At 38.5% G+C, this 27,526-nt stretch overlaps 1 protein-coding gene across 8 annotated transcripts in view; it reads right to left on the bottom strand.

Moving 5' to 3' along the window:
- The window catches only part of PPP2R2C (protein phosphatase 2 regulatory subunit Bgamma), a 201,576-nt gene that overhangs the window by 121,133 nt on the left and 52,917 nt on the right, over positions 1–27,526 (bottom strand). For 3 of the 8 annotated variants that reach the window (XM_074865704.1, XM_074865708.1, XM_074865710.1), the window contains exon 1: positions 20,570–20,797. The exons of 2 other annotated variants lie outside the window; for them this stretch is intronic. In XM_074865704.1, coding sequence (XP_074721805.1) covers positions 20,570–20,639 — 70 coding nt within the window. In that variant the 5' untranslated portion in view covers positions 20,640–20,797. Of the gene's footprint in view, positions 1–6,126; positions 6,297–20,569; positions 20,804–27,526 lie in introns of those variants that run through there. 3 more of the 8 variants (XM_074865707.1, XM_074865709.1, XM_074865705.1) reach the window with 3 other exon arrangements.

Below are 27,526 nucleotides of genomic sequence, written 5' to 3'. Positions count from 1 at the left end.
ACTTAAGCTCAATCTTTCAACTAGGTGTACGCTAAAGAGTAAAAGTAAGGGTAAATAGAATTGTTCACTTCTTATTTGGACAAAACAGACTTACGCATCACTCACTTCCTGAACAAAGATGCCAGACGGGGCGTTGCTTTAATTTTTATGTTTTTATTTGCGATTGTATACTGCTTTTCTCTTCACAAAGTTCCCAGTTTCCAACATCCTTACCACTTCAAAGAAACAAAGCAGTTTGTCTCTCTGAGTATCTACTACCTTGGACTATGATTATGGCTGTCCATGGGCTATGATTATAAACAGACTTTGGCCAAGATATTTGGATGAGGTATCTCCAAGAGAAATAACAATTGGTCACGTATATAATACCATATTTAATAAACCCAGTATTTAAATATAAAATAAGATACAGCAGCTTGGCTCAAAGAAATAGGACAATGATTAATTCTGTCCTGAGCACTATGGACAGATGTTCTGTTCACTAAGACAGTGATTATTCTAAGCACTAACAGGAATTTTAGCAAGTCTGCTCCTTTTATGTGACAAACACCAGAAGTATCAGAAAGAACCAAACTCATCAATAGAACCCTGATGACTTAGGTTTTACACACTATCTAAACACCTCTCAGAGTCACCAAAAAGCTGACCCTAAAAGACCATGATAATCTAGGTATTACAGTAACAATGCACAGATATCACTGATACTTTTCTCTCCAGACAGAGAAAAGAATTCAAATACTTTGAAATGCTTGAGGATAGCTTCTAATAATCCTTGTAAGGACTGGCATTAGTGGAAACACAACTGTTAATGTGTTTACCCTTCCTCAAATGCAAACTGGTAAAAGCTAAAACTGGTAAAAAAAAAAAATCTACGACTGAAAGCAAGAGCTGAACCAGTCACAGTGTGGATTTTTGTTTGTTTGCTTTAATAACCTAAAAAACATCAAATGCCAAGTATTTCACACTCTGAGGGTGACCTACATTTATTTCAAAAACAACCCTTAAGCATTCAAAAACAAGCACCTTGTGCATTAAATGCTGCAAAGAGCCTTTCCTTTGCTTACATACTCCTGATTTTCTCCCCAAAAGTTAACTATTGTTCTTAAATCTCCCCTACAGTCTGTGCTGGCCTATGTATCCCAAGCACTTCAAGAGGCACTTTAAACATGCAGAATATTTCTAAAAGATAGGATCACTTTCACTGTCTGGGATAGTAGTTCATGGAATAAAAAAAGAAAAGCATTTTGCCACAGGAGAAAGATATATGTTCCAAAGATTAGTCCAATTCAAACATAAAGCTCTTCCATGACAGACAGCACATGCTATTTTTAGGACAAACTCACATTCTGCCACCATATCCAAGCTAGAATACCCCCTCTTCTTCCTTTTTTAAAAATTGGCTAGAATCTATTGTGTACATAAGGACCGTACATAAGCTCCTGGACTTAGTTCTCAGATCCACCGGAAATTTTCCTGTGAGTCCTATGTAAATCACTGGGGTCTCTACAGTTCATTTTCCCTTTGAGAAATGAAGAAAACCTACCTTTCAAGTCTCCATGACTGAAAAAAGAAATGGTGAGAAGTCCATTATGTGGACCTTTAGATGAATGAATCCACACATCTATGGCTGCAGCAGTGGATTACTTATCTCCATTCTTCACCCAGGGACAACATTCAGGTCGTGCTTGAACATAACCTTTCCTGTTCCCTGCACATGTGAGAGGACAGTACCACAGTGGATTGTAGTCCCACCTGGATCTCCCCAACTAACATATAACTAGTGAAGAAAAATAAGCCTGACAATTTGTACCTACAGCTGAATCATGTTAGTCATCACTGCTAGGGAGCCCATACTTACGTTCCAGCATCCAGAAATGATGTTGCTAGTACCTGAACTTTAATGGATAGTCTCCACAGAAAAAGGAATAATGACAGTTTCAATATACTATATGCTATGGCTTTGCTAAGAACCTATGATTTTTTTATACAAGCTAAAAAGAATATTGATTTCTTTCAAGTCCACTGCACACTAAATGCAATTCCCAGTGTTGCTATTTGAGGTATTAGATAAAAATGCCATCTCTCTCACTAAGAAAAGAAGCAACGAGTCTTTGAAGCAGAAATGTCTAACACTCTTTGGTATATTTCAAACAATCTTGTCAGCTAGAGGTAGCCAAAAACTTACACTGATTCACGAAAAAACATACAGAATATTCATTTTGGTGCCATCCAAGCTTAGTGTATATTCACTGTGCACTGTGGACTGCAAGACACTGCCAATCTAAAAACACCCACAGTGATATAACTAACAATACAAACTCAGTGCTTCACCTCTCAGTTATAAACTAAGTGAAGACAAGAAATGGCTGTAAAGCAACAACAACAAAAAAAAGCCATCTGTGAGAATCTAGATGGACCCTGAGAAACTTCAGAAGGTTCAACGAGGAGAAGTGTCCAAGAGGGACCTGGGAGTGTTGATTGACAGCCGGCTGAACATGAGCCAGCAGTGTGCCCAGGTGGCCAAGAAGGCCAATGGCATCCTGGCTTGTATCAGAAATAGCTTGGCCAGCAGGGACAGGGAAGGGATCTTACCCCTGTATTCGGCACTGGTGAGGCCGCACCTCGATTCCTGTGTTCAGTTTTGGGCCCCTCACTACAAAAAGGACATTGAATGACTCGAGCGTGTCCAGAGAAGGGCAACGAAGCTGGTGAAGGGTCTGGAGCACATGTCGTACGAGGAGCGGCTGAGGGAACTGGGGTTGTTTAGTCTGGAGAAGAGGAGGCTGAGGGGAGACCTCATCGCCCTCTACAACTACCTGAAAGGAGGTTGCAGAGAGCTGGGGATGAGTCTCTTTAACCAAGTAATAAGTGGTAGGACAAGAGGGAATGGCCTCAAATTGCGCCAGGGAAGGTCTAGACTGGATATTGGGAAGTATTTCTTTACAGAATGGGTTGTTAGGCGTTGGAATGGGCTGCCCAGGGAGGTGGTGGAGTCCCCATCCCTGGAGGTGTTCAAGAAGCAGGTTGACATAGCGCTGAGGGATATGGTGTAGTTGGGAACTGTCAGTGCTAGGTTAACAGTTGGACTACATGATCTTCAAGGTCCTTTCCAACCTAGATGATTCTATGATTCTGTGAAGTGCAAAATTCTTCACTTGGGGCAGAAGGGCTCCATGCATCCGGCTGAAAAGCAACTGACAACACAGCAGCCTGTCTGGAAAGAACCTGGGGTCAACCTGGATGCTAGGCTGAATATGAGCCAACAGTGGGCTCACATCAGCAAACCACATGCTGGGCTAACAATAGGAAGAATGTGGCCAACAGAAAGGGAAATCACTCCCTGCTCATCACTGATGAGACTACACTTCGAACACTGTGTGCAGCTTCTAATGCGCCCAGTTGAAGTGGAGAAATTGGACAAAATCCAGCAAAGTCCTAAGCACCTATGAAGTTGGTCAGGTGCTTAGGGTGTTTGCAGAGACTGAAGGAGCTGGGCTTCTTTAACCTGGTGAAGAGAAAGCTAAGGGCAATTTAATAGCAGATTACAACTACTTTACAAGGATTACAGTGGAGCCAAGCACTTCTTCGTAGTGTCATATGAAGTCGTAAGGTCAAAAGCAACTGAGTGGCAGCTTGGGAGGTTCAGACTGGCTACTTACAAAAGGCTTTTTCTCTAGGAGGGTAGTGCAGAACTGGAAAGGTTATCCAAAGAGGTTGTGGCATCTCCATCCTTGGAGGTTTTCAAGACTCAGCTATACAAATCCACAGCTGACTCAATCTATAGTTTTGGCAAGATGGTGCTTCCAGTGGGACACTGGACTACAGACTTGCAGAGGCCCTGTCCCACATACACCATATCTATACTTCTACAAAATGTCAGTTTATGAGACATCACACACTCTGGTGTTCTGTAGAACAAAATCCCTCCATTCCTTGCTTGTCTGCCATGATATTTTCAGAGAGACGAACTAACAAGCTCTGAGTGCCCAATGCAATGTGAGATTCTACAGAAACACAGTTAAGCAAACAAATGACGTTCCCAAGGGCTGTATCACTGTGCCCTAGTCTTTGTCACTAACACCCCAAAGCAAGCACGACACAACATTTGCACCAAGAAGTGTGCTTCAGAGACTCGAAAAGGCCAATCATCTCTTTGCTACTACTTACTAGATTTGACCACAAAGGATTGATACACTCCCACAAGCGGCTCAATCAGGTTACGATCAAGTTAACCATAATTTTTAAGACTGATTAATTGAAGTCACTAATTCTACATTTGACACACAATTTTTTCTTCCCAGCAATACAACTATGCTAATTCTTCAGCCATAGGCTATTCCTTGATAGTGGGTTAATCTCCGAGGTAATGCCTCAATCAAAGAACTCTGGAATGCTCTTAACCATAATCACCAACTACAGGAAGATTCCTCATCAGCTTAAGTATTTACCTAGCTCAAAAAACCACTGTGTCATTACGATACTACCATAATATGAACTTTTTAGAAGCTTAAAAGCATAATTTAGGAGGACAATATGAATCTAATAAATAAGCACAAACCCAAAAGTACCTGAATGGGCAGATCAAGGGGAAGAATTACTGTTTTGTTAAGACGGGTACATTTTTTAAAGTTCTGGTAGAGATAACCCTGAAAAATAACTGTAACAAAGCAATATATTTAAGGGCTGAAACTATGTTACTGCCATTCATGAAATATCCTGTAATTTTTTTGAGAGAGATTTAATTATACCTTTCATGCTACTCATCCATTGAAAGATCTTCTGGTTAGCATTAATTTGAATTCTATTGCAACACAAATTAATAGAACTTAAACACATTTATCAACCCTTTAAATAACAAACTGATAATGTGTCCAGGCAGTATATTTTTGAAAAGAAGAAAAAGACATACAATTAAAACCTACAATTACTTTGCATTTCAGAAAGTTAAAAGGTAGCCTGAAGCAACATTACGCCAAAGAGAAAATGTGGACAGCAGCTCTGCTTCAAGGAAAGACATAAGAGTATTTAAAAGAAAACAATACGCACCAAGGGTAAATCATATAGGAGTAGGTGAAAAGGTCAAAGAAAAAGAAATGGCTTTGTACCTGGGTTATTATAAATTTGAATGCATTAAGCTCCTAAGGAAACTTGGAAAGACAGTATTATGGCACAGTATTCAACAGGATAATTTTAACAGTACCTTAAATATAACAAATTATATTATGCATGACAATTACCAAATAGATTTCCTAATCCATTATGCAAAGGAAGAAAATGTTAATTCTAAACTCAGCCTGGTGTCACTGGCAAATTTGCTGAGGGTGCACTCAATCCCACTGTCCATGTTGCTAACAAAAATGTTAAACAGCACTGGTCCTAATACAGTTACGGACATTGAGCCGTTGACTGCAACTCTTTGGGTGCGACCATCCAGTCAATGCCTTATCCACCGAGTGGTCCATCCATCAAATCCATGTCTCTCCAATTTAGAGACAGTATCAGGGATTATATACCACATCTCCACAATGTATATAATGTAGTGCTGAAGACAAAAGTAACTAAGGTTACTGTACAAAGTAATTAGAAAAAAAAGATGTAGATATTAAAATCAGGACTCTCAAAGCACAAACAAAAGATGTGGTTTGTATATACAGACATATATTTTTATGGACTTAGAATATGTACATAGAGTACAGCTGTGCAATGCCATGCACCCTGACCCAATCCCACCGTAGCTAGTGACAGGTTCTTAATAGACTTCATGGGATACTAAATCACAATTACATAAAGGCTGCAACAACCTGTCAGGATTTTAAAGAAGAAATTGTCACTGTTTGACAGAAATGCAGATCTAAGTGTCCTAATAAAAATAAGTAGTGTATTTCAGTTAAAACCTACCAGCGTAGAAAAAATAAAACTGAATTAAACAAAAATAAAAATCTTCATACAACTTTATTTCTAACACCTTCATACAACATTATTTCCAGTCACTTCCAGCTCTATCGTAGAGGGGTAAACTTAAACAAGGAAACACCACTAGCTTCTCCCTTACCATAACATGGTAAAATCCTGACTCCATTCTTCAAACAAGTCTGTTGATATGAACCTATTTAACTAGGACCTTACCCAGGAAGCCCGCCAGGCCTCCTTCCAAAGTCAGAAATTCCTTTTCAGTAGGATGGTGTAGAAGTAGGGACTCTCGACATTTCAAAAGGACCCTCCACTTGCAACAGAAGGTCATCTACAGATTAATCAATCGCTCCAACTCCAAGATGATTTTGAGTCACATCTGTGTCCTATAATGACAGTAAAAGAATGGTACTAAGTGGCAATCCCAGGTCTTGCACTCACAAGATTCAATGGATATAAGTACAGACAGCAGAAAAAACTTGGCAAAGAGTGCCAAGTGAGTTATGGTTTTGGCTGAATTTCCTGTTGTTTCAATAAAGTTTTCTGAAGCTTGAAGAGTAGCAAGTACTGCCAGTAAAAGCCAAGTAGTATCACTACAGTCAAGTCAAGCAGTAAATGGAAAGAAAACAATTGTAGTCAAGGAAAGAATGACTATATTTCCATCTCCTTATTTCTCTCCCCAGCACTGGTTTTATCTACATATTCCTAACTTCTCTGAAGTCTGAGCAGGGAGTATTACTTCCAGGGAAAGACATGTTGAGAATTTAAAGCTTCGGGGCCCTGCTTAAACACAGCTGGAACAGTTGCCTTCTGGCAGAAATTAAAGTTGGTATGGAAATTTCACAAAAGGAATTAAAAGATGGTCTGGAAAGTGGCCAGCAGGAGATCAAAGGAACTTTGGCATCATGAAGACACGTACCAGAAGCACATGAAAGGGGACTTCAAGACAGACCATTAGGTTTAAGAAAGTATCTGTTGCCTAGGTAGAAGGCTGTGTAAACCGGGGGAAAATATAAATTATTCTTGTCAAATATTTAATCCCAAAATATCCATACTCCCATGTGTAATTTCTAGTCTTGACCACATGTCAGATATCTAGAAGAACAGATGTATTTTAGATTCAGCCCAAATTTTGAACTATAAGAACTGATCAGTATATCCTTCTTTCTCTTCAAGTATAGTATATTACTGGATCTGAGGTTCAGATTCTGGAAAACACCAGCTATCTGTGAGTTAAAACATAACAAACACAGAGAAACTATGGCTCATGTTGTATTTCACATTTATTGTGGTAAATATATGATATAGGCATGAGTATTTATGACAGTAAACTGAGACTTTCCAAAAACGCTGGTATGATGAAATTCACCTCAACTACAAACAGTGACAGAAGAAAGAAATCTGGGAAGATTATATAGGGTACATGTAGACCTAGATAGCTTTAAATTAGCTGAAGACCATAGCAGACTTGGTTGCTGCTAATAGACCAACCATGGCAGCACAGAGCTTGTTATGTAACCCTGCTTTTTTGTAACTTCATTAAAGACTTAATCTTTAGAAGTAGTATTAAGGGTAAAAAATGGGCTTGTTACATTTCCAGTGTTGTCACACAAAGGGCTGGTAGCAGCAGCAATTCAGGGGTGCGTTGGGACGCTGGTGTACTCACCACCGTGACACACTGCAGGCAGGAAAGGGAGTAGCAAATGTAGCACAAACAGAATCCGCATGCTTATCCACGTATTTCCTGGACTTCTAAAGCATTTCTGTTTTAATATTAACTTCTGCAGTGCAGAAAGTCTCTCCTCTCTGAAACATAAGCTATAAAACCTTCAGAATAATTTTCTTCTCCCCTCTTTTTATACAGAAAAAGAACATACAGAGGGAAAGGCAAGAACATGTCTTCACTGAGTCTCACTCACAGAATTGCAGGAACATGCTGGACCCAAAACAGTTATTTTACAGAAACACAACATCAAAAGCAGACAGTTTTTAAAGAGGCTATCTTGAAAAGAAGAAATGGACCATCCATGGATAAGATCTGGGTAGCCCCAGAGATAAAAAGAGGAGCTCTGTGGATTCTGAATTGGATAAAAGCTTCAGGGAACTGTTGGGTTATTGCTTTTAAAAGCTATTACAACGAACAGGTGCTTTGCTCCATCTCTGGTTTCTGCCCTACATGCTACTATTGCACTCTGTCAATAAACTCTGTTCATGATTTCAACAGTAAAAGCAGTTTTTGATAAAGAAAACACTTAAAGGAAAATCTTCCTGTGCTCCAGCAGAAAGTTTCTCAGTGGGCCACAGAACAAGGAACAGAAAAAAACAATGACTCTTTACATAAACTCATAAGAACCACCACTTACAAGCTAAAGCACAGGACTTCCCCAAATTCTTTGTCCAGGATGAGCAAACTAGTGAAGTTACTATTTTTAGGTGAAACACTGTGCTCAAATCTGCTAGAACTGTGTTGCAACTCTTCTAGCAGCAGGTTCCACCCAGCAGGCCCTAGTTAAAATGTTTAGGCATATCTTGTTGTCACATGTAGTCAAATCTCATCTAGATACCTTTTATTTGTTTTGGATGCAGGTATTCGCATTATTTAATGAATGTATCTTGCCTTGCAAACTCCTAAGGGTTTCACTTACACAATAAAACCTCAAATTCTGGAGTCACAATTTCTGGACTGCATTGCAAAAGGCAAAGAACAGGTACACTTCCATTATTCAGTTTTGAAAGCAGACTCTGATAAGTTCCGTTTTTCCTCTCAAGTTCAATTATTTGGATTCTATTGTGATAGATATGCTCTATCACAATAATACCACCAAGCTGAGTGGTGCAGTTGACACAACTGAGGGAAGGGATGCTGATTCAGAGGGACCTTGACAGGCTGGAGAGGTGGGTCTGTGTAAACCTCATGAAGTTCAACAAGGCAAAGTACAAGGTCCTGCACATGGGTCGGGGCAATCCCAAGCACAAATACAGGCTGGGCAATGAGTGGATTGAGAGCAGCCCTGCGGAGAAGGACTTGGGGGTGTTAGTGGATGGAAAACTGACTATGAGCCAGCAATGTGCGCTCGCAGCCCAGAAAGCCAACTGTATCCTGGGCTGCATCAAGAGAAGTGTGGCCAGCAGGTCGAGGGAGGGGATTCTCCCCCTCTACTCCGCTCTTGTGAGACCCAACCTGCAGTGCTGTGTCCAGCTCTGGGGTGCCCAGCATAAGACAGACATGGACCTGCTTGACTGGGTCCAGAGAAGGGCCACAATGATCAGGGGGCTGGAGCATCTCCCTTATATGAGGACAGGCTGAGAGAGTTGGGGTTGTTCAGCCTGGAGAAGAGAAGGCTCTGAGGAGACCTTACTGCAGCCTTTCAATACTTAAAAAGGGCTTGGAAGAAAGATGGGGACAGACTTTTTAGTGGGGCCTGTTGCAATAGCACAGGAGATAATGGTTTTTAAACTGAAAGAGAGTAGATATAGACTAGATATAAGGAAGAAATTTTTTACAATGAGGGTGGGTGAAACACTGGAACGGGTTGCCCAGAGCGGTGGTAGATGCCCCATCCCTGGAAACATTCAAGGCCAGGCTGGACGGGGCTCTGAGCAACCTGATCTAGTTAAAGATGTCCCCGCTCACTGCAGGGCAGGGTTGGACTAGATGACGTTTAAAGATCCCTTCCAACCCAAACTATTCTATGATTCTATGTATTTTAGGCATCCTCAGTTAAGAACTTGTTAATTCAGATACTGATCCCATTAACCTATGATATAGATCTTTCAAAGCATATAAAACTACAGAACTAGTATGCTCTCATAAGTTACTCTATATGTGTCAAGCTGCAGAATGAAACAACATTTTAGAAATGGTAGCCAACAGATGAAACAGAGAAATCAGATTGAAAGCCAGTCAAAATGGTTAGTGCTAGCTCTAAATTTAAAAGCATATTTAACATAGAAATTTACATTTTAAATCTTGGCAAAATTCAGATTTCAGTTTTCTATTTAGTCTTAAAATTTCAAAATTGTTTGGAGTTACTGGATGCATTAGTGTCTTGGACAATGAAGATCCATGAATGTATATGCTCATATGAGCAAACAAATTTATGAACAGAAATTTCTGGATCAGAGGTGACTTAGCAAGAAGGACATTAAGAGCTTACAAATACTTGCAACATTTCAGGAAAGGAAACTGCCAAACTGGGTATTTTTAAAAGAAAACTGTGTAAATTCAATTGCTAACAGTAAGATGCCAGCCACAACAATTGAATTCAGTCATTAAAATATAAAATAAAGGAATAGCTTCCTGTGCTAACCTCAGTACAACAACATATATCAAGTCTCATCTGTAATAACCAGGCTGATGTTTGCTCTGTGGAGTCCAAATCACTAATTCCTCCAATTTACACCAACTTCTTGGCTTTCAGGAATAAAAATCGTTTTCTATCTAAATATACTTACACTTAACAATCAGAAATGAATCCCTCTGCAAACAAATCTCCACATTGGCAATCATCTTTGTTAGTAATTATTTATAGTGCAGAAGCATCAAAGCTTTCTGCTTTCAGATTTAACATTACTACTATTACTACCAATTTCCAAGGGACATCCAGGATAACTCAAACATTTTTCCAATATACTTATAGCTCGTATTTCTCCCTTTCCTTCTAATGTGCATAAATATTACAAAAGCCCTATAAAAAGGTGGTTTTGAAGAAGCATTCTAGTAAGCATCACTACTATGTAAGTCTTCACAACACTGACCGAACTGGTGCACATTTCACAGCTCGCATGGAGCAGCAATGGCACCCTGATGACAGACAGCAACTGTGCACCAGCGGACGTCAGCACTGCTCACAGCAACCTGTGCTCTCAGGATCAGGCAGGTGTGGTGTTTCCCTCTCTGCTAGCAAGGGACAAATTTAAAAACAGGCCAAGTTTGCTGACATTTTCTGAAGCTGGACACTTAGGTTGGTGGGCTAACCAGTGCCTCTCACTCTGGTCTCCTCTCTGCTGATACTCCCCCTGCAATGGGTCAGGCTCCAAAGGCAGCAGAGAAGGAAGGATGGGCAGCCCAGGCTACAAGCAATTTCAAACCAAACCCAAATTTAAGATATCTTGAAATGAATTTGAAGGTATGAAAAAGTAAAAGAAACATTCTCAGTATTTCAACCTAACCAAAAAACTGGGAAAGATTAATGCAACAAACAACTGTTTGTTTGTACTCTGTACAAACCACATTCTGCAGTAATTTCTGGAGGACAGTTCAAAGTTTAAGCAGCTAAAAACCTTCACTTGGACATAGTGTAAATTCTTGCAGCTAGCAAATCTTCAAATTTTAATGTAATTGGTTGATTTGCAATATCATTACTGCTAACAGTTGCAACTTACTTGGTTTTAAACCAGCACCTTTGTAACATTTACATAGTATCACAAAAGGCCTCTACTCTATATAACCCATTTTCCTGAAATGCGAGTGGAAGCACAGAAACGTTGAATCTAGCAGTTAAGTACATACCTAACCTTGGAAAATAAAATCCATGTTCAAGTAATCCATTTTTCAGAAAACTGCAGCTCATCACCACCACAGGGAAAAATCAGAAATGCAAGGACACTGCTTCTCACATCATGGTATAAGGAAAGTTTTTCTCCAGTCACAGACTAAGTCTCACTTCCCTGAGATCAGCAAACACTGACATACATAGACCAAAATAGTCTGTGAATCATAGGGGACTTGACAGACATACAGTGCCCTACATACAAGCTCCTACTGTCCTGTCTCCCAATGCAGAAACTTCTACATACCCATTCTAATACTTCTAGATTCCCATTTCAAGCATAGCAGCTGGAAAGAATACAGACACACCAGAAAACATGTACTAGCAGTCATTCACAAGACTTCTGGGAGTGTAACATATACTGAGGCATGAGCGCATACAACACGCACAAAATCATATTCACATTGCACCTGAGCAATGAGAAGCACCACCATGCAGATGACCATTACTTGACTCTTAGCATCAGGTGTTTCAGGAATTTCTTTAAGACATGTAATAATTCACAGGTACCTATTTCAAAGAGACTGCATATGTGAATTCTGCTTTGAGCTTCACTGCTGATTAAAGAGAATATACTTGACCTAAATCTCCTATTCAAAAAAAAGACTACAGAATACACATCTGACTTCATCTTGTACTGGTTATTTCCATATCACAAATCTGCATGCAGAAATAAAATATACCAAATCAAGCAGGATGTCAGAACTAACATGTAGTATGACAAGAGTCTTGTGTGCTACCTTGGCAGCCAATTTGTCCTGCGCTTACCAGTGCCTATTTGTTGAATTTTACTAATTATTGTTGAATTTATTAGTTGAACTTTTCTTTTTATCATATCACAATGTAGAAATAAAGACATTCTATCAGAAATTATTTATGAAATAGTGACAGACAGAGCCTGATTTACAGCTATACATTTGAAAACCCTGAAAAGATTTATTAAAGACCTTGTGCCAAGTTTTGTCATAAATTTAAACCTCTCAAAATTAATAGAATGTGAGGTTGCATTGACTGGATAAAAGTTTAGAAATTAATTATTGAAAATCAGTGACCAGCTCACTGTGGGAAAACCATTTTTATTCTATTTTAAATACTCATTTAACATCTTAGATGAAGGAGAAATAATATGGATCCACTATCTCCATGACCGAGAAATAATATGGATCCATGGAAGGAAATAAGCAATCATTTGTTTTTAATTGAACTCTGATGATATTTTTATTTTTTACTAGAAACTGTCTCAACAGGCAGAGCATGCTATGGCTGTCTTCAATGTTATCAGTACTATCACAGAGCAGCATTAACCTCAGAATTTATGCAAATGGTGTTATTTTGCACAGACATCAACTACTCCCAATGCCTGGGTCACATGAACAACAAAAGCACTACAAACACGAAGAATTAAGGTGACAATTAAGTTCTATTCAGACTTGAGTTGAACTGGAACTAGAGAATAATAAACCAACTCTCACTCCTTCACTTTCTTCTGTACTCTGATCCTAAGTAAAACACATACAAATGTCTTTATATTACACACAGATGTTTCCATCTTTTTCTTTTTAAAACAGTTGAAACAGTAAATATGAAAGAAAAAGCACTACTATATTTAACAATACAGATCCCAAACCTCTGTCATATTAATAATTCACAAAAGTCACTGAACTGCATGACATGTTGTGCTGAAAGATTTTATTAGGAATTGAGCCTCTTAATATACATTTTTACTACTTGTATTTGCACTAGCAATATACAGTCTGCTCTTGTTTGCATTTAGGCAATTAATATAACAGGTACAATAGATTTTCAGCAAGGAAACATTCCTGAGAAAAGGAACTGTATTACTATACACAAGGCTGCTTTGCTAGGTGGGGTTTTTGGTCTTAGTAAAGAATTGGGGAATTTTCACCAGGAACCAGTAATACAGACCACACTCATTACTGAAGGCAAGCTTAGCGTTAACCTAAGAACTACAGAAACAGTTGATCAAGAAGGTGCCTCAATATGGCTAGAAGTGCATTTAAAACCCTTTCTTGTTTAAAAAACAAAAATCCCCATAATCATTTCCTCTAATTTTCTGAGATAATTGCCTATTCTACCATCCTTTCCCTGGCCAAAACAACTACACTGATACTAGCCAGCAAATACCTTGCCTTCTCTTAGCACATACTCCTCTATACAACACATTCCTACAGTGGATGAAGTGTGGAAGGAAAGTCTCAAGATCCAGAAGCTAGTAGTGATGTAGTAACACAACATAAGCAGTAATGATTGATTACCTTTTTATGGCTGTAATAAAAGATACTCAGTTCTTTTTCTATTATAAAATACTCAGTATTATTGTATCGTGTTTCACATTTTAAACTGATGTAAGAACCACATCTATTATTCTCTAAACTCAGCATTTAAATATATGAAACATTACTGAAATGTCTGAGGTCTACATAGAAAACAAAATACATTGCAAAGGACAGTTTTCTTTCCATAATGATGCGTACATTAAATAAACTGCTCCTGCAGTGAACAATGACACTGACTCTACCTCCACAGTGTTGTTTAGTTTTACATTATTCAACGCTTTTGAATTGTCAGTTTCAATTAGAAAGAAATCGGGCACAGAGAGAGAGTTGCATTTTAAGCCTGCATTTTATCTTACACATACACTGTACCACTGACCTCCTGAACTTCCATTTATAAGGTTTATATGCAGCTAAATCTATTACATACAGTAGTTATACAGTTAAATATACTATAAACATTTCTATTTATAATGTTTCTAGTCCATATTTGTCTATGTATCATAATACACATATGAATAAACTGCATATAGGCTAAACTGCTGAAACTAACTGGTCTTTTTGTGCCACTCAGACACTGCTGGCACCTGTGAAAAGCCGCAGATTGGTACAACCTGGTTCTTTTGCAGCTCTGCAAACTCACTGTCATGGAAGCAGTTTGCCTTGTTTATCCTGTAGCTGATATTCTAGATGGTTCTTTTCTTTTGTAAATACATCTTATTCGCTTCTCCAGGAGCCCTAACACTACATAGCAACTATATATAGTTATCATCTTGTTACTGAGTGGGAGATCATCTGTTGATTATACATGCATGCAAAGAGAGCCAAGGTTGTCATCAGTCCCTAAGGGCAAACCACCAAACCCAACACTTCAGCATCAGAGATCTGTGCCCTTGCAAATGGGGAAGATTGCAACTCAGTTTAGACACATGTGGTAAAATTTTACAGGGTACATGTGTCACTGGTGAATAATTGTCATGTGGAGACATGACACTAAAGGGAGATCCAAACCAAGTTAATTCCATGCCTTTTAAGCATGTTCAGCAGCTCAGAGTGGCTTGAAGTGCTCTCTTAGGAGGATCTAACAGCCAGTCCTTAAACTAACCCCTTCCTTGAAGAGGCAGATCTTTTGAGGAGGCAGTAACAAGTTAATACAAACATGTCCCTGCTCTCTGGGAATAGTAAATTAAGAAATTCCTAAATCCCAGTCTAGGATCAACTGTCCTAATCCTACTCCTGATCATGATTTCTTCAGAAAGCAGATTTGATGAGTAAAATAGAGATGATGATGAGTGCCTCATAGATGTAGCATGAAAATTATATCTATGGAGTACTTTAACGCGTAACTGGCACTGTATAGCCACAAGCGTTGCTGACAGTGAAATTCACTTTGGCTAAATCCATATTGCTTTTTTCTGGTTTGCCTGAATGAATTCTTGCCCCAAGTTGCCTGTACAGGACATTGCCTTAAATGTCTGTGCTACGCAGATCCAAGCTTCAGGTAGTACCAGTGTTTGATTTTCCTGCATGCTGAACCACACACCCAGCTGAAGGTTTGACTGGGTGAGCAGTTCGGGCTTCAGTGCAAGCCAGTGTGACAGCTGTGCTCTAGCCCTGCCTCCATGGCTTCTCCCAACTAAGCCGCATGAATAAAGATTACAAAGTCAGCAACATCACTTGGATGGAATAAACCTTACTAATCCAAATCTTCAAGGCTACCCACAACATTCATCTGAATAGCACTGTGAATGAAAGAACCAAATCCGTGCACTAAAAAACATAACTATATCCTGTTTAACAAGCGGCAAAGTTATGCTTTAATAAGTTTTACCTCTGTTCATACTTGACTTGAGGAAAAAACTAAACAACACAAGTGACTAGAATAAGGATGAGCCCTAATTTCTAGGGTCATTCTAAAGCTGTTTCTAAATGAGTTTTGTAAAAAAAAAAAAAAAGATAAAAATCATCGATATTTACAACATAAATCCTGAACTGCTGAAGGTTAAGAGATGAAGAGTTACCTCTTTCACTTTTCTTAGGCTTTTTACCAGCCACTCTCAGAACAGACTCGACTGATAGTGAGCCTGAGCCAGTAGAGCAGTACCTGTTTTCTATATTCATCCAACAGTCTCAGGTAGTCAGCTCCTATCTCAAGTAAAATTTGAGATGTTTATGAAAGACAAGTTCATAAATAAATTTCTTCTTGGAAGATAAAAATGGATAATTTCCCTTAACTTTGATTAAAGAAGAACAAAGATACTAATTTCTTTAGTTAAGGGGAAAAAAGTCCCCAAAATCTGTTTTCATTATCCGCAGAGGATTTTCCTTTAAAATCTTTAGGAAAAATAAATGTCTTTTTTCATCCTCTATAATTAATGTTTCACATGCTTATGATTCAATATGTTTTACACTACACTGGTAATTCTCATTATTCTTCAAATATCACATTTTAGGAGGTTAATACACCATTAACATGATTAACTTTTTAATAGAAGTTAAGCCATATGGAACCAATCTGCACCATTCGGCCATATAAATGACTAGATAGTGAAGGTCAGCTTCTGCCCCACTGCACCTCTGCAACTTCACTGGCTTCGCTTGATTTTGCAGGCCTAGACCAAGGGAGGAACCTGTCTCTCTCTAGAAACTGACAGTATAAGCAACTTTTAATCTCTTCCCAAATCAGGGATAATCCATAGAAAGGCAGAGATGAATCAATGCACTAGACTTGTCTGCATATAATCTGCAGAATGCCTTCGCCACCAGAGAAGCATTTCTCCGGATAAATTTGGGATCATGGACGTGAATCACATCCTTTAACGCAGTTTGATAAGAATAGTGAATTCTGTCCATTATTTCTCTGTCAATCATTAAATCTGTAAAATACAGAGTAACTGAATTAACAGTGCAGTTGATAAAAGGAGCAGCACCGTTGTTCCCCACAACTTTTTGCCCCTGCCAGGAATATAGCAATCATACCATGCAATTCAGTGTTCTGAATCAGATCCTGAGTGGCTGATACCAAGGTCCTGAGACAGCAAACTCTCAGACTGAAGGACATTCTCTGACTCCAAAAGCACACAAGCCTTTTCCCTCCTTTATCCCTTCCCCCAACTCACTCTCCACAATTTTCTTGCCATCTCCCCTAACAGACTTTGCCATAAGTAACAAAGATTCATGTTTCTCCTACCTAACCTGTTGTCTTTCCTGTGTTACACCCCGCCTCTCCTCCCTTCTCAGTTCTTCTAAAGGTGGTGTGGAAATAATACATTTTACTGACCCAACACCTCCCGGACAGCTGGTTCCCACAGCTGGGGTGCAAAAGACAATAAAGATAAAACACAGCTCGGCAATGAATCACAAGCCTGAACAGATCTCAAAGGTCATCTAGTCCATTCCTCTGCCCCATGGGAGGCTCAGCTATCCCCATGTCATTTCTTACAGACATCCATGTCACCTGCCTTTAAAAACTTCAGTGATAGAAACTGCACAAGCTCCCCAGGCAATATAACCCAGGGTTTCACCACCTTCACACAAAAAAGTTCAATCTTCCTCACAGGTCACATCATCTAGGCCTCACGTCTTTCTCCTCTCTTTCTTGACAAGTCTCATCAGGTCTTTTCTGTTTTCCCCACACAGACAACTCCAATTAAAGCAGTTTCCTTCAAAAACCACTTCTGAAAGTGATGACTGAAAAACTTACTGTATACTGCTGCTGGTATTAAATTGCCTTTTTCCACTGTGCAACTGCAACATACTTTTGAAACTTACAATGACAAAATTATTCAAGTCCTGCTTGTTTTAACTCCATTAGTTTTATTGCAGATATGCATATGTAACAGGAGAAACAAGTCCAGGTAGTCACCATTGTCATATGTGTGTCTGTAAGGCCTATTACTAGAAACAGTGTAACATCAACAGTAAAACAGCAGCCATCAAATAAAGGAATTTTTGAGATTAAAACCAATTCAATTTCCATAGTCATGTTTAACACAGATAACCCAATGTTACAAAATAATGACATATCAAAGAGATGAAATTCAACTTTCCTCAAGCAAGCAGTTTCGTTCGGAACACACTTGGTCCACTAGTGAGAGCACAACAAATCAGATTTAGCTCACAGTTTTCCTATACCCCATGAATTCATATGTCACCTGATTAGTATTGTTTTTTAAATCACTGAAGAAGTAAAAGAGGAAGAGAACTAAAACAATACTATAGGTTAACCCACACCTTCTTCATTATTGTTAGCTTTACTTTCCTCAGGGAACAGAGAGGAAAAAAGTGCATACAGAAGTCAAAAATACCTCCTTTTGTAAAGGAATTCAGTCTGCTGCATGGAGCAGTGAGGACAGAGGACACCCCTTACCAAGATTTTAAAACTCTGAAAACAGAAGATAAAATTGTAGTTATTCACAAACAACAGTACACTAATACGCTGGATAAAATATAAAGTATTTCTTTGTTTTAAATAGTGGATTACAGAAGCCAAAGACCCCAAAAGACAGACTTGGGTTTGGCCCCAAAGAAATTATTTTCCAATACAACAAAATAACGCATTACTGCCTGCAACTGCATTTCTCTATGTAAGTTACTATCATACACGCAGCACTAACATATCATAGGACTGTGAAAGGACTTCAGGCCTTTACAGATGAGAAGCGTTAAAGGTTGTTTCATGCAGCCAAATCTTTAAACAAAAAAAAAAAAAGAAAAAGAACAAAACAGAACAAACAAAGCACATTTTAAGCACCAGTTTAACTTAAGTATTCATTATGCATTTTAAACAAAGTATATAAATGAGAAATTAAAATTTGTGATTGTCCTCTTTGAGCTGAAGGTATCCCTGGAAAAATTTCACAGATAAATCCATTCCCTCATGATTTTCATGATCTCTTAAAAGATGTGGCAATGTCAGATATAAGGGATGCGAAGAATTATTACAGCTGACCAACTGAGCATTCCCAAGAAACATTACACTAGTCAGAGCTGAAGAACTAACACTTTGCTACTGAAGATTTCCCGTACTTCATCTACCTCAAAATCAGATACCAACATATTTCATGATGACTTCTGATCACAGCAGAAATATAATATAGGTCAACACTGATATTCGAGGTATATTTTGACCCATTTCAGGCAAGCCACTCCATGTGCAATCATGGAAGAACATGCAGTCCTTCTGATCCACATACCAAGTGAAGATAAAACATGAGAAAATCTAACACTTGTGTCAGCAGTGTTCCCAAAATTACTAAAAACCTCCATCTGATTTTTAAAATACACATAACATATAAAAGAGGAGAATATTGATTTGAAAAATTCACAAGGGATTATTTTCCTCAGATTACAAAACTGACAGGCTTGAAAGTCCAAATTGTAACATAGCTGCACATGCTCATTAAATATACATCTGAATCTCAACATGTAGCAACTACACTGCAGTAATTATACTGTGCATTTTGCAGAATCTAAGGTACAAATTTATAAATTTAAGACAAAGTTACTTCAAACGTTATTACAGGTCACTACATCTCAAAACATAAATCATCATTCAGACAAAAAGCATTAACCAAAATTTCAAAACAAATTAAAAAATGCACCGAAACATGAACCAGAATGCAAAGAATGTCCTAGAGGCAAGATTAGCAAACAATTACACCAGCCAGTGGTAACAGTTGCAGTACACAGCATTTTTAATTTTTCTTCTGAAAAAATCTGCTTTGTGTTCCCAGTATGGCAAAATCATCCTGCTGTTTTCTACATTCTAAAAAAATGCAAATCATCAATAATCAAGAGAGCATCAGCTGATCACATTTCAGGATGCAGCATGGGAGTATTAAGTGACTGAGCATTGATCAAATGACGACAGAATCTGGAGACTGAGTCTCAAGTAGTATTGGTTGACCCTGATGTTAATATGTTCATATTATATAAGCCTTCACAGAAGTACTGTTTCTGCTGTTGGAAAGTGCTATTAAAACTCTGCACACATAAAATATATTTTCAAAGTCAAGCACCTACAAATGCATTTCTCCTGTTCAATCAATCAATCTATCTTAACATGGCCTGCTCTTAGACCAACTTTCTGGCAAGGAAATATGGATTAGTACCTGACCCAATCATTTCACTGGTTTCAAGGTAAATTCTCTGAGCATTTAATGTGTGTCACCTGCAGGAAAATCCATTTTTATGCAATGAGCTACCAACCATTGAATGATTTAAAATGAAGGTACCTTTTCTTTTCTCATGTACCTTGCACATACACAGAGGATGGAAAGAAGGCAGCAGTATTTCAAAAGATTATGCTTACATATCCCTTCTAAACGTATACGGTTCTCTAGGGAACAATCAACTCAGCAATGTCTGCAATGCTCAGGCTATAATTACCAAAATGAGATGCATAACCTTTATTACACCAGCAAACAGTTAACTTTACAGATTATTTCTCCTACTTTAGTGCTCTCAAATCTTTCATCTCTTTTTAAGTAATCAGCTGCTTCCAATCTTCCACATTGCAGCTACTGTGCATTCAATGCCAGGTGCTGCACACCTCACTAGCAGAAACTCAGCACAATGCAAGACCTTTTTCAGCCCATGTAGTTTCATATACTGCTGTCGCATGACAGAATGCCTTTGGGGTTTAGCAAATTCAAACATATCACAAGAAAAACGCCTTGAAAGTCTCCCTGTTTTTTAAAGGAAAAAAAAAAAAAAAGGAAAAAGGAACTGCCTACATCTCCAAACATGACAGTGCATTCCTGGCATAGAATATGCAATGCAAGAAGAGAATAAGGACAGTATTTATGTTACCTTCAGTCACATAGTTGTGGTCTCGAAGAAAGCTGTGGTTAATTTTTCGTGTGTCCGTGTCCTCGCCCATTTACAGCAGGATTACTCAGCATGCCTATCCGCAGTGGACTGATAGCATCAGCAGAGGTCGTCACAAGAGCACCATCCATGCTGCCACTGCCTAGCAGAGGCGGAGAACACACTGGGCTACTGAGCACAGCATAATGAGGGCTAGTGATGCAGCACAGATTTGGGGGGGGGGGGGGGGGGGGGGGGCGGCGAATAAGGATCGGGGGGAAAAAAAAAAAAAAAAGAAAAGAAAGAAAGAAAAATAAGTAATGGGAGAAAGACGGAGGGAGAAACGGCTCCGTTAAATTATGAATGCAGAAAGCCAGTAGGGAGCTTGCGTGAAGGGAATACAGGCACTTCTCCCGCAGTTACAGAATAACCCAATTGTTAAGTCAGGTACTCCTTAAACAAGTGCCCACGCAGAGTCTCCTCCAAGTGCCTGCTGCTGGGGTTCTTGCTGGATGCAAGTGGCAATCAGCGTACTGCAGCAAAACCCGCCCAGAGAAGGGCTCTGACTGCTGTTGCTGCTACTGCTGTCATATGCCTGTGCTGCATCAGAGCAGGCCCCTCCCAGTCAGCCCTCGCTGCCCAACCGCACAAGATCTGCATGTAGTAAAGTGAAAAATGAGACTGCAGGTAATTATTTTAGCTCTTCTGCTGGTAAGATGGGCAATGACAAAATTAAGGGAGGGGATGAGGGAGAAAAAACTTCAAGCTGCTTAAATGGGTTTGCATTGACACGTACTGCGCACTAACGTGCGGCCACAATTTTGTGCTAGTCAGTACTGTCATATGCAGCAAAAGCAACAGTCGTTCAATGTCAGCCTGTATAAATATTACTGAAATTGCCAAATATCTGCCTATGCAAATGGAATCATTAGAAGCAAGGCAACCATTTGGAAGAAGTGAGATAAAATAACTGTTATGATCTACAAAACTGGGGAAAAACAAAGATAAAAAGACAAATTACAAAGTACGAAAAAAATGAGGGCCAGCAAACAGTCTCTGTGGCTTCCCTGGACAGGAAAGGAAAAATGGACAAAGGGAACGTTTGCAGGTCATGGGGTTTTCTTAGACCTGTTAACTTTTGTTCACTGCATTATCCCAACACCTTGGAAAAGCAACATAGAAATCTGTATACTAAGAAATATGAAAACATGTGGAAGAGGAAAATTACTCACTTGCATTATGAAATAAAGCTTGGTCTTTAATCCAAGTGTTTAATGGCTTATATTACAGCAAATTTCTTTGAACTGAACAGACAAGCAGTTTCCTTAAGCTTTCAGTATCTATTCATGAAACCATGAACTGTTTGCTGCAGAAGGCACGTATTCTGAAAAGGTATAAGCACCACTAAAGTTTAGAAATTTGAATAGAAAGCAAATGGCTGTGTATCTAAACCACCACTGCAGAATGAAAAGGGAATACACAGCCACAAAACCAATTCAGAGAAGGACAGTCCTGTGGTTTAGGTCCTGGAACTGAACACAAAAATTACAATTCAGTTGTCAGCATTACTACAGCATTTTGTGTAACCCTGCATGAATCTTGCACAGATTTTTTTTTGTTTAATTCCTTTTTAATGAAGCTAGGACATACGGTTCTCAAAGGTAAATTCAAGTACCCTGCTATTACTATAAAATGGGCATGTGACTTAGGAAAAAGTAGAAAACTAGAAAAGTAGAAAACCTGCCCAGGGATAAACATCTAATTTCAGGATGAAATAAGGTTGGGAGAGAAAGAATACCAATGGAATGACTTTCTTCCCTTTCTCATTGATAAAGCAAAATAAAACAGAACCATCTACAACCTGACAAGTAAATATAAAATCCTCACATTTGAGAAGGTAGAAAAGTAAAAGAAGTTATTTAATACTTTCACCTGTATAGAACACATTTTATTTATATGCAGCTTTTGTAGGTGACAATCCTAGAAATGTTATTTCTGCATTGAGAGCATCATTCAATACTGTGGTGGTACCAGTAGCTCTCCAGGGCCTGCCCTATCCTTTGCTGCCTTTGCCCATGCTTGCTCATGTACCAAATCCTTTCAACTTCAGGATATTCTGTCTGTTTACACACTGGTACCATCTACTTTTCAAGGCTGTGCACAAAACCAATTTGCTTTCCCAGTTCAGAGGGTAAGCATACCAGCAGTAACACCAAACCAACCAGGACCTGATGCCTCACGATTGCCAACATTTTCCATATGGATATGCATGGCCTGGTGCATAGTTGAAGCCCTAGGTACAAAAGTTGTATCCCAAAACAAGGATCCAGTCCTGCCAGCAGCCAGACCATCCTGAAGTCTATTCTGAATTTTCTTCCTGTTCACTGGAAGCAAGTACAGCATAAATACTTGATGACAACACTAGCTGCAGTTCAGAAAGTACCTGTGAGAACCTGTAAATATAATGAATGAGAAAATATACCCAAAATTTGACTGAAATGAGGAAGAAGGACTTGCAAATACTGATTATTTATTTGTATAAAATGACCCTAATCTATGTGATGGAGCTAACTTATTTTGTCCTTCCCTGCCACATTATTTTATCATCTTGGATTTGTTCTTCCAAAGACAAAAGGGTCTGTGAGCAAAACACACTGACATGAAATCCCAACTCTGCTGAAGTCAGTGGCAAAAAGTACAACAAACAGGAAGTTTACACTCAAGTATTTAATGCCATGGTTAGACCAGTCTGGGTCAAGAAGGCACTTCCCTTCAGCATCTGTGCAGGAGATAGTCAAACTGTCTGGTCTTAGAAAAATAACCTAGATGCTTCTGTTAGGAACCTAAACTCCCTTTATACTCAGTGTAGCTTTTGGAGGGCAATAAAGAGCATCTGAATCAGAAACATCTTTCTCCATTTTGTATATTGGATGCTTAAGTTTCCCATCAGGCACACAAGTTAGATATACAGCATTACAGAGTGTGGATTCCTCTGTGGAGGTAACACTGAGCAGCTTCTTCCTATTGCTATGATGACTGCTGAAACTGGAAGAAATGTCACCTTGCAGGGCATTTGATCCCAAAAGAAATCAAGCAACACAGTTGAATAAAAATGCATCGAATAATTTGTATCTACAAACATACAGAAAATGAATGTGTGTTCTCTCCTTTCCAAGAAAAAGACTTATACAGAAAATTTATTATTGAAAATAAATAATTATGTGAATGGTGTGTAAAGTCTAAAAAAAGCCACACTGACAGCGTGAAAAAACACTGGGAATCATTTTCTTTGTAAATACCTCTAAATTTCTGTGACTAGGGTGTCTGCAATTTCTACAGTGCCTGAGAGAATGTCCTGCCCTTCCACATAAGCTCACCAATCACTGCCCCTTATTTGTCCTCAATCAGTTGAAACTTTGTGATTTCTATGGTTTACCATTTTGAGCCTCCTCCCTTTATTTGTTAGGTGTAATTTAAGCAGTTAAAGATGTTTTAATTTTTTCTAGGACCCAAGTGGACTTTTTTTTGTGAAGTCAAAATAATAACTCCCAATAACTCCCATCCAGAGATAACTTTCTCCTCTCATGATCTGAATTAGGTTCATAGACAACTTCCTTAGGCATCACATCTCGGTCAGATCATGCTTACCTTGTTCTTCCTGCTTTTAAGTTAAAAATATCTCATAAGGAGGAATGGAATGAGGAGGAAGCCTTTAACAAAAACACTAGACAATATTCCCCATGTGCATGCAAATGCCTTCCCAAAGATTATGAGCCAAATCCTTACTGTGTGGCAAATATTAGTAGTCCACTGACTTAAGTAGGTCAGTTCACATGAGAAAGATTAGCAAAATCTGCTCTAAATTTGTAGCACAATGCAAATTTGTGAGACAATGTTTGCTGATAACTAGCTGTGCCATTTTAAAATGCTACTTATCAATCCCACTGATAACCTACATAATTTGATCTGGTCAAATATCCAGGGAGAGGGTGGGGGGAAAGGAACCTTTGATCAAAAACATATTAGTTACTTGTATTTTCACAGTAGTTCACAGCCCTGCTCATAAAACAACCCACTAATTGAGCTGAATACTGTCCAAACACAGAAATAAGAGTGCCTTACCCTGAAGAATTTACAAGCAAACTATAAAATGGACAAGCTACATACAGATCAGCAGAGATATTTAAGCAAACAGTGAGCCAGTAATGAGCATGGAGTCCCAGTTTTGAGCGTTTTTCCAAAAGAAGGTCATTAGAGACTTTGTGGAGAGCAGCAACAAACAAAACTGGATTCAAGAGGTTGAAAAATAACTGCATAACAAGAATAGAGCGAGTTCAGCGGTAAAAGGAGGAAGACTGGCTAGCAGGTCAAAAGCTTTTTTTTTTTTTCTTCCTCCCCAAAGATGGAAGACATTAAGATGCATATTAAGATCCATTCTAAAGAGTAAGATGTTCAGTGAAAATGTCAGTGGAGAGTAAAAGACAGATGAGGAGAGTAAAAGACAAGGGCAGGCATGACACAGATGCCAATACAGACTGCAGGTGCCAGTAAAAAAATAGAAGAGTTAAAAGGAACACAGCAAACAAAAACCGTATCTGTGGCAGGAGGAGAAAAACCTGATAGGACAGTGAGAGAAAATAATTTGAGGACTGGAAGAAACCTGTATTTCACTTTGTCAGAGTTTTAGGGAGAAGGATTGGAGAAAGGGGAAGGTAGAGAAAGAAAAAAGGAAGGAGCCGGAAATTGAAACAGGAGGCAGCCAGTACCCTGAGGAATGAATCAAAACCAGCAAAGATACAAATGGAATTGAGAATGTAAGATTTGGTAACAGAGTAGTCGAACAGTAGTAAGGAACTGAGGAAGACGAGAACAAATCTTTGGCTGAATGACTTGATCATGTTTGCTTACTGCATTTCCACCAGAAAGCTCTGCAGCATGAAAGAGGGAGGGAATTAGGCATTAGAAGGCAAGTGGTCCTGAGTGTTCCTGCGTGATCCTATTTATAAATACCTACTGAATGCATGGCCCTCCTGTTTTGCTCGTGCAGAATGTTTTTGTTCTTTGAAACACATTCTCCCAAAGAGCTTCTATTTAGCTTTGTCAGACACTTAGAGCACAGCCTTGAGTATTTTAAACTCTCAATATTTGAAATAGAGCATCATCAGGTACTCCAAGTCTCCATTTTACTACCTTCAAATTCATCACGCTATCCAAATTAGAACAATTAATTGGACACATTTAAGATTCAGATGGACAGGATGCTGGGCCACCTTGTCTAGACCATGCTTTTGCCAAGAAAGGTTGGACCAGAGGATCCTTGAGGTCCCTACCAACCTGGTATTCTATGATTCAAGCTTGAAGTGCAATTGAAAGAAATAGTGGTTGAATACTTAAATATTTTGTCTAATAAAACTTTTTATATACAGATCATTCTGTACTTCATTTAGTAAAACACAATGGCTTTAAATGAAATGGAACTGAATTTTGAAATGGCATAGAACTGAATTAATTTTTTTTGAAGAACAAGAGATTTTAAGGCACTGTGATGATAAAAAAAAAAAATCCTTAGAAGTTACACAAATTGCACCAAAAGCAGACTATCTTAAAATATTACCTTAATTTAACGTTTGTGAAGTCAGTACAGGTTTTTAAGCACTTTGACAGATTTTGCTTCTAACCATATCCTAACATCTGCAAACTGTGTGAAACAGTGCAAAGTTTCTCTTCTCATCTTGAAATGGAATAACACATACAATTAGTCAGCTACAGAAAAAAATACAGCAAAATATTTAGTTAACCCTTTACAGTTATATTTCATTGCAACTGAGTTTGCTCACCAGAAGAGAATATTTATGAGCCAGATGTTCTCTCCCTTTATGCATATCAAGTTTACGTACAGAGATGTAAAACACTTACTTACTGACTTCTCCAGTTAGACCATCAGCAAATTAGCTCTGCTGTTTATTTATTTATTTATTCATAATGTCCAGGAAAACAAGACTGTGTAGTAGTCTCATACTCCAGAAATACTGGAGCTCATTGGCTGCCTTTCATTTAAACAGATAAAGCAAGAAGGAATTATAATGGGATGAAAAGCTACACCCCTAGTCTTCCTCCAACCCTATGCAGCATGACAGAGAAGAGACTCAGAGCTCTAAACCAGGGATAAGACAGCAAATCCACTCCCTTGGGTTTGAGTAGTTTTACTTCTTATTACTTGAGAATGCTAACTTTAAAATAGTGGCTCTCTCTGCTGTCTAGTCCTCTCTTAGTACTTCTATCCAGAATGAACATTCACTCTGGATCATACCCTTTCCTATATTTAAGACTAGATCTACATTGCAAATTGCAGCAGAAATACCCAAGCTAACTTTAACCAAGTTAGATCTTAGAAACAGTCCATCCCTGATGGCAGAGACCTCAGCATGAGCTGTACCCCTTGCAGGTATGTTAACACACATGTGATTAAAGTAGCATCTTTCCACCACTGCTTATTTTGAAGACATTCAAGTACATATCATTACATGATGCCTACTTGCAAAAGAGTTTATCTAATAGCTTTGTGATAGTAATGAGTGTATCATAAATGACTCTGATAAGAGTTTGCCTTAAAAATAAAAATCTGTATTCCCATACATTTCTGAATAGTCCTCTTTATATTCATCTAACAGCCAAATATAACACGATAGACAGCACTACCATGCAATTCCATTTTTGATTCAACAGCTAAACTAAAGCAATACTGCCAAAAGTTAACATAAAAAGTAACAAAAGAAAAACTATAGCAATCAGCTCTCAAGTAAAAAGTAAATAATTTTGGCTTATTCTACACCTCAACAGTAATTGTTTAGTATTTACATTTATAGCATTTAGTATTTCAATATATGCTCTTCAGTTACTGTATATTAAATTGAATACTTAATATTAAAAACTATGATGTAGCTAAACAATTGTGAAAAA

This window comes from Strix uralensis, chromosome 4 (assembly GCF_047716275.1).
Source record: "Strix uralensis isolate ZFMK-TIS-50842 chromosome 4, bStrUra1, whole genome shotgun sequence".
NCBI lineage: Eukaryota > Metazoa > Chordata > Aves > Strigiformes > Strigidae > Strix > Strix uralensis.
The sequence above is the reverse complement of the archived record's forward strand: the minus strand, read 5'-3'. Positions and strand labels throughout refer to the sequence as shown.